The 8571-nt window shown below is 41.3% G+C and overlaps 1 protein-coding gene across 1 annotated transcript; it reads left to right on the forward strand.

Annotated features, from left to right (window-relative positions):
• Positions 1–1562: 1562 nt before the first annotated feature.
• On the forward strand, positions 1563–7931 carry LOC308111675 (monocarboxylate transporter 13). The gene is made up of 5 exons (XM_080466660.1): positions 1563–1747; positions 3972–4226; positions 4316–4459; positions 5436–6209; positions 7601–7931. Exons 2-5 carry the CDS (start codon positions 4025–4027, stop codon positions 7786–7788), a joined length of 1308 nt encoding a protein of 435 aa, XP_080322786.1. The 5' UTR covers positions 1563–1747; positions 3972–4024; the 3' UTR covers positions 7789–7931.
• Positions 7932–8571: the final 640 nt, after the last annotated feature.

Consider the following 8571-nt stretch of genomic DNA (forward strand, 5'->3'; position numbering starts at 1 on the left):
GCAGCTGAGATTCCTTTTATATTTACTGAACATTCCCAGAAAAAAATTATATATATTTTTAGATAAACTACACAATTTGTACTCAAATCAAATGACTTGCTCTCTTTGGTTTAAACTGACCTTCAAATAAAATCTCCAAGTAGGCTTTAATGAGAAGGATTACTTTGATCTCTTCACAGAGGAACATTTGGAATTGTACTTCTCCTAATGCACCAACATGCCAGACGTCAATAGAAGTGACACTTTATCTCATTCATTCTTCCTTTAATCCTCCAGATTATTTTCTTTCATCGTCCGCGACTTCAAATCTGAGCAATTAGTTGATCTTTTCTGACACTGGAATTTTCTCATCGACTCAAGCGAAGCACGAGTTTTCTGCATATGTGCGATAAATGTTGGGTCCACAAGGTTCATGCTAATAAATATTACATTATTGTTGTCAGTATTGTTTTAGTAACTAATTCCTGTTCTGAATCCATTACTGCTTACTGTCAGCATTTGCCTTAGCCAGAGCAGTTTTTACATGTTGTGTAGTTACTATTTCACCAAACTCCTGTTTACCGGGAAAAGAAGCACCTCAATAACACAGAACTCAGTTCACTAACATCAGTCTAAACTCGTGTCTGCAGCAGCAGCAGGTGATGCAGGTTTAGTTAAGTTTATACATTTATTTCATTCATGACCTGATAACATCCAGATTAGAGCAATCTAAATCTAAAGCCCACCTCGCACCAAGTGATAATGTTTTTCTCAATCTACGGCAGATTTTAGTTCAGGGGTCACATTCAGCCCAATTTAATCTTGTGAGTGGTCTGGGCATTTTAAACAAAAATTTTATTTTTAAATTTTTTCTTTATTGCGTATGCATGATGGAAATGTCTATATTCTCACACAACCAAACAATTACTACTGAAAATGGCAACGTAAAGACAATTGTATTGAAATCTTCTGGTACAAAATACAGTCAAATGTCCAAAAATATAAGGTAGCTATCTTTTATGCACAAAGCTCAGCTCAGTCTGAGAGTTGTATTTTCCGTAATCCCAGCTCACAAAACTCAATAATATTCTCATCTCACTATACTAATACTAATGTTAATACCCATTGCATATCCACCAGAAAAAGTGCAGCTTTACAGACAATTTTCAAGCCAAAATAGTTTCAAATGCAATTAAAATGACTTTGTTCTCATAAATACTAATGTATTCCCTTCTTTTAATTGGCAGCTGTCTGATCTGTAACGTTCATTAGTCAACATTCAGAACTTTATTAGCATAATAAAGTGAGATTTAATACGGAAGTGAACAGAAGTAACATTTTGTTTTTACCATTATAGTGACACGACATAATTAATTGTGTTAATGCTAAGATAAAGAGTTGTTTTGTTCTTTAATAGCTGATTTAGAATAAAAACTACAAACCCTGAGTGTGACGTGACGTAGAGAGTTTCCTGCTCCGTGGCGCTGCTGATTGGCTGGTTGTGTAGAGACGCTCCTCACGCGCAGCTTCCAGCTTTAAATATCAGCATCCCTGCCAGGAGTCGCTCACAGTTTCGGTTCCGTGTCGCTGCAGCGGTGGACACCGACAGTTCACCCACAGCCGGAGGACTCTTCTCCGGTGACGGTGCACGTCCTCCCGCCGCTTCTCTTCCCGACCGGAGGCCGCTCGGGGAGTCCGAGCGGCGGCTCCAGGACTCCGGGATCCGGGGCAGAAATGTGGAGGACACCGGGAACGGGACGTGAATAACGTGAGAAATTCAACTCTGGAATCTATTCAGTTGTTTATTCAAATGCATGCCTTGTGCGCTGCGGAGAGTTTTTCATGTATTTTTCGCTTTAAAATATTATTATCATTGTTGTTGGAGTTAGTGTTAAAATCACCGAATCCCACTCAAATGAACACCATTAAATATGTTAAGAAGTTACACACCTTCAAAGAGTGTTTTCATCCACTCAGTTCTGTGATAAAAACGGTCTTGTTGCTGTTTCTGTTTATTAAAAAGTCACAAACAGGAAGCAGGAGCGCCTCGAGAGAACTGGGGGCCCGGCTTTGGAGGGGGCCCCATCCCCTCTATTATTATAGAAAATAATAGAATTAAACTATGTAGCACATCTATTTCTACTACTTGACATAGAACTACAGTTTCACAATATAAATACATCTTAAAATCAGACTGTTGCTTATCTATATCATAAAATCTTGCAGCTTACATTGCTCCTTTAATTTTAAGTTAATAAGATTACAGTATAGACATATGCATATAGTGATTACAATGAGACAACAGGATTATGAAAGAAAAAGATTTGTTGACTATAAATCAAATTTGATTACATATATGACTAAACATAAACGAAATACACATACATCCAAAAAACCCAAATCTATTTCCGATAGTATGAATTATACCACATATATACGTGTGTGCTTTTGTGTGTGTGTGTGTACATCTACATATAAAGTGCACAGTCGTGTACATACGTAGACACACTTATATCTAGTTTAACATGTCTGAAAAGGGGGTATGAAGGAGTGAAACTTATTTAATCCTGCCCCTTCTCCAATATTTAACATTTACATTTTATAATCATCCTGATTCTTATGTTAAAAAAAAATATATCGATATAGTAAAATTTTGTAGTGTTTGTTTTTTTTTGTTTTTTTAAATGACTGACTCTAAAAAGTTCCATAAATGTAGAATAGGTCCATCAACATAACATTTCATTGTTTCACTGGTACATATGGCGCCACTAGAAAGCATTGTAATAATATAACATGATATATTTTCATTCACATTTTATTCTTCCTCCTATTTTTACCTCTCACTTTCAACTTCTTCGTTAAGCTTGCTAGTAAACATTGGAATTTCCAGTAGATCAGGGGTGTCAAACACATTTTCGTTCAGGGGTCCACAGACAGCTCAGTTTCATCTTGAGTGGGACGGACCAGTAAAATAGAGCCATAATAACCTTTAATTTTACTCTTTAAGGTTTTTCTTTTTTGTGGCGCAAAAGCATACATGAGGAAAATATCTATATTATCACAAAACCAAACAAGTACTACAGAAAATGACTCCAATCGCAACATAAAGCCAATTTTAAAGAAACTTTCTTATGTAAACTACAATGAAACGTCCAGAAAGCCTCTCCTGTAGCTGTTGCATTATGCATGTTTTTACAAACTCACCCTGGCAGCATGGCTTTGAGACTAGTGCTTGTTCACTACCAATAATCTCAGGATTGCTGTTCATTGTTGTGTCTTCTCCTCTTAATAAATTTGTTTAAAAAAAAAATAATCGCTGTTTTTGTTTAACCATTTGCTTGGTGGTTTGGACGCATTCGAGCCTCCTGCAGGCTGGTTCTGGCCCACAAGCCGACACTTGATTCTCATCATTATTGCTAATATTAGTTCATTAAATGTAAACAAACATCAGTTCCTACATTTGGAACAAATGACGTCACTCCACGCAGGTTAATCCTGACGGACACTGTGTTTTTGCTCCTCGCCCTGCTTGAGTGGCATGTTTGTGCCTTTGACGTCATGACGTCGGCGCCCTCTGTGGAAGTTAAACACGCCGATTCCTCGCGTGCTGGTTTAATTCAACTGGGGGATGTGATTGACGTGGGGCCCCCACCGCGTTGACAGCGGCGCTGATTAGCGTGACATGAATCATACATCACCGCGCGGTCCCGTGTGCCCTGCGGTGGAATGCAGAGGTCAAAATATTAAACAGAGAAGCCGTGCTGACGATATCATGGATTGCTCAATTTACTGGGTGAAAATCATCGGCTCGCTACAAAAAAGCTGCATTTTTTATAAAGTTTAGTTGATACTCCCACATTACCAGCTCAAGGTGGGAATTTCCCACTTGGTATCTCCGATGTGTACACTGTGTGATAGGTCTGACAGCTGCCCTGCACGTGTGTATTTCGCATGTTTTATGATCTCCACTGAACATTGGTAATTACTTGTAGGCGGAGAAAGTCCAGAGAGCGAGTGGCCCCTCTTCTCCGGGGACCTGACAGCCATGACGTCCAGGAAATCCCGCCCCCCCGATGGGGGCTACGGCTGGGTGGTGGTCATGTCGGCATTCATCATCATGGGCCTCACCACCGCCGTCCTCAAGAACTTTGGCCTCTTCTTCCTGGAGATCCAGAGCCACTTCGGGGTCCTCACCAGCACCACCTCCTGGGTCACTTCCACCACCATCGCCGTATTTCACCTCTTAGGTCAGGACCTTGAAGCACCAGATTTTATTTTATTATATTTTTTTTAACTCTGGGAAGGTTTTCATGTTGACGTTTCCTCGTCTCTGCAGCTCCAGCTGCCAGCGCGCTCACGCTGCGGTTCTCTCAGAGAGTGGTCATTATCATTGGGGGTCTGTTGACCTTCTTCGGCATGTTGCTGGCCTCTCTGGACCTCAGCCTCCCCTGGCTCTACTTCAGCCTGGGCATCCTGCAAGGTAGCGTTCATACTATGTATATTTTACGCTGCATCGTGGAAAGCTGCTCTTTTTTTACCCTCTATTCAGCTGCAACACCAAAAATAAACCTGCAGTTGTTCCATCTAAGTCATAGACAAACTCAGTGTTTTTGCCCCGTGTGTATGTCTGCGGTTCATCATCGGCAGTGAGCTCTGCCCCCGCTTTTATGTAAACATGCCCAGAAGTAGACTGGAAGAGCCTGGGTAAAGTTACTGAGTTGATAACCAGCATAGTAACACCTCCTATATGGATTGCAGATGTCTTAGTTAAGTGGATCTAACATCACAAGGGTAAAACACAACTTAAGAAGCATGCTTAGATTTAGTCCTGACACGTTAACCCGACAGGATGATGGGAAATAAGCTGATTCACAGTGGGGAAAAAAGAAGAGAATCGCTCCACTGGGGAGATTTCAACCTCCTTCCTATCAGATTGCCGTGTAATATTATATTTGTCGTCCCTCTTCAACACCCGATAGGGTAATAACTTTAAATACTTTACTGTATTACAGAGATTGAAAAACCAGAGCTCGACTGTTTCACTGTTGGTTTAAGTCTTCCACTACGCAGGGTCATAAAATATTTTTATTTTAAAATACTACAACCTATAATACCACACTGACTGGTTTGTTATCCTCTCACTGATAATAAAAACTGTCCAGGTGCTTAGAGAAAATGTTGCCTGTGTCATTCTCAGTGGTAAAAAAAAAAAAAAAGAGGAATCTGAAATATGAAATAATAATAATGGACACATTAGGAGTAGCAGTTTTTTGTTTTTTTTATTAAAAGTAAAGTTTTTAGGCCAAATTGTACAGTATTTTGACCAGTTTGTCCCTGACTTGAGGTATTTGCTGAGTAATGATTTAAAAGTGTCAGAGTTTTTTAGTGTCACACTTCTTTTTTAGAAGAGGGCAATCGAAATAAATATTTGATGGTTTGAAACGTTTGTCTTCCAGGAATGGGCTTCGCCTTCTCGTGGCTGCCGGCCAACAGCATGGTGAGCCACTACTTCATCCGATGGCGTCCCATCGCCATCAGCGTGGCCAGCGCCGGGGAGAGCGTCTTCGCCTTCTCGTTCAGCCCTTTCTTCCAGTGGCTCATCGAGACGTACGGCTGGCAGGGCGCCTTGCTCATCATCGCGGGCCTTCAGCTCAACATCTGCGTGTGCGGCGCGCTCATGAGACCCCTGCACACGCAGGAGACCAAAGACGGGCCTCTTGAAGGCGGCGCCGCCGCCGTGCCTTCACCAAGGAGGAAGACTATTTTCCAGTGCGCTCTCCTGAGAAAACCTGAACTCTGCCTCTACTTTGTGTTCGCCATCTTGTCGGCCGCGGGGATTTTCATCCCGCCGCTCTTCATAGTGCCGTTCTCCAACAGTCTGGGGATAGAGAAGTACTGGTCCGCCTCCATCCTGTCCGTCCTGGCGCTGGCCGACCTGGTGGGCCGGCTGACGTGCGGTTGGCTGGCCAACATGCAGCTGATGAGGAACCTGCAGCTGCTCACCATGGTGACCACCCTGTTCGGGGTGGTCCTCCTGCTGCTGCCCATCAGCCACAACTACTGGGTCATCGTGGTGTTCACCTCGCTCTACGGCTTCCTGTTCGGCTGCACCGTGGCCATTCACATCACCGCCATCGTGGACATCGTGACTCTGGAGGGGTTTGACAACGGACTGGGCCTCTTTATGTTGTTCAGGAGCGTCGGCGGCTTCGTGGGTCCACCTGCCGCAGGTGAGGAGGCCGCGTTTTCAATTCAATTCAATTTTATTTCTATGGCGCCAAATACAATGCAGTCATTTCAAGGCACCTTTACGGAGGAAATACCAACAATTCCACATGAGCAAGGAAAGGAGAAAAACTCACTTTAACAGGAAGAAGCCTGCAGAATATATAACCTAAGTAAACCTATAGCAGCTTCACTAGAAAATGGTCCAGGGTGAGACAGTTCCAGCCGCCAGACAGACGATGAAGGTTGAACAAATAAATGAGCGTTCAGGATTCCAAACACCAATACTAATTAAATTTTTTGTCACAGTCATGACTTTGACCTTCATAAGTCATAAAGCAATGAGCTACTATTTATAACCAATTCAGGAAAATTGTAGCAGCGTTACAATTTTAGCAACTCCTAATATAATAAATGTTCAAACTGTAATAATCAGCTGGTTGGGTTCTAAAATCACGAGGCGAGTTTGTTTATCCCTCTTCTAACATACAGAAACGATTCACAGTGCTTTACAAGGAAAAGAACAGAAATGTATTACGACAAAGCAAATAAGAAATCTATTTAAGAGGAGAATAAATCAAATAAAAGTGGTAAAGAAAAATCTATTTCCTTCTAGGAAAGCTATTAATGTAAGAAAGTCACTTGCTATTAAACAAACCTTAATAATTGTACTAATGCTCTGAAACTGTGTTTTTTCTTAATTCATATCGTTACAAAAATTATCACCCACAACCTTTTCCACACGTTTCCACAGAATGTTATTACATGATTAGGAACTAATGATGCTGATAATAATAATATGAGTTGAGTATGACTACATTCTGCACTAAGCACTTGTTACGTGCTCGTGAGTTTATTCCAGTTTTAACATCACTTCTATCACAATGACGTTATTGCACAATTTGCTATAAACACTACTGGATCTTTATTTTGTTGCATCGAAAACATAAATAAATAAAATAAAATACCGCAGAACTTTCATCTCTTTCCTCATTGAGCTGACTTGTAGTTTTCACGTTAGCCAAAGCACTTTCTTTTTTCTTATTTTTTCTACTATTCCACTGAACTTCTCGGGCCTCATTAATCCGTTTGATGACAACGTGCCAGAATTCAGCATTAATATAAAGCAGTGATGTGTTAGATTAAACATTAGCTTCCCTTCATATGAGGCTTCCTGCAGGTTTCACCTATTTGCCGCTGATTTCTTCAACTTGATTTTTCTCGCCATTATTGGCTTCATGACATCTAAAATGGTCCCATCTTCCCACGTTATTGGCCATCAGTTTTATAGAGGATCTTCCTCCAGTTCAGTGATAGAACTCCTAGTGAGTGAACCATTTTGTGCTCAGCAGAATAAAATGTTAATGTTCTGATGTGTTTGCGTTTCCCTCTGCAGGCTGGTTGGTGGACCACACCACCGACTACGGTTCTGCCTTCTACCTGTCAGGCCTCTGCCTGGTGTTTTCTGCCTTCTTCGTCGTGCTGGTCGACCGCCTCGTCCAGAGGAGAAAAGCCGCCGAGGCTCTGACCGAGCAGGCGGTCGACCAGGAAGAGCTCACGGGGGAAAAAATAACTGTTACATGACAACTTTACCAGACCTCCAGACATTAAGACGACTCTGGGTTATGGAAATATATATATATATATATATATATATATATATATTTAAATCTGATTTTAGAGAAGTGATCAGGAAAAGACGGCGCGTCTTTTTATTGAAAGGGACACTATGTTATAGTGGAGTCGTGCCTTAGTTAAACATTGTTGTTGTGGTATTACAAGGCTGTATAGTTCAGGGCAAGTTGGATCACCATGTGATTTAAGTAAATGTACAGGAAGCACTTCACAAAGCCATCTTTGAGATGTTTTCTGTCTCATTCAGCCTTAGATATAAGGTTATATTGATCAAAATTCAACTAAAATGTGACGTAACCTCAGCTTGGAGTAAATATAAAGAGTGGGCTATTTGGGTCATGTTTACAACATTCCACTTCACTCGTATTCTTTTCATTTTAAAGTATTGGTGGTAATAAAAGTAATAGACTTGCAGATTTGAATACGTTTTGAACAAACAAACTCTTCATCCACCTGTTTCCCACACCCTCTTCGTCCAAGGCGTAGTTCTCAGCCGCTGGAACAAATGGCACAGTAGATGCTGATGGGTGAATGTAAAAACCTGTAAAGACCAAATATGGTCAGACACGAGGTTCCTGGAAAGGACTCCCACTTCAGGCTCTTTTGGGAAACGGTGAGAAATGATTCATGGACAAGAGTACGTTCAGGAAGGAACCAGTTTAATCATCTTATCAGTGATTGCATTATCCTCCTCAGCGTCTGTCATCATCTGAATGAGTTGGGAAAGCTCCA

Source organism: Lipophrys pholis, assembly GCF_963383615.2.
Source record: "Lipophrys pholis genome assembly, chromosome: 7".
Taxonomy (NCBI): Eukaryota; Metazoa; Chordata; class Actinopteri; order Blenniiformes; family Blenniidae; genus Lipophrys; species Lipophrys pholis.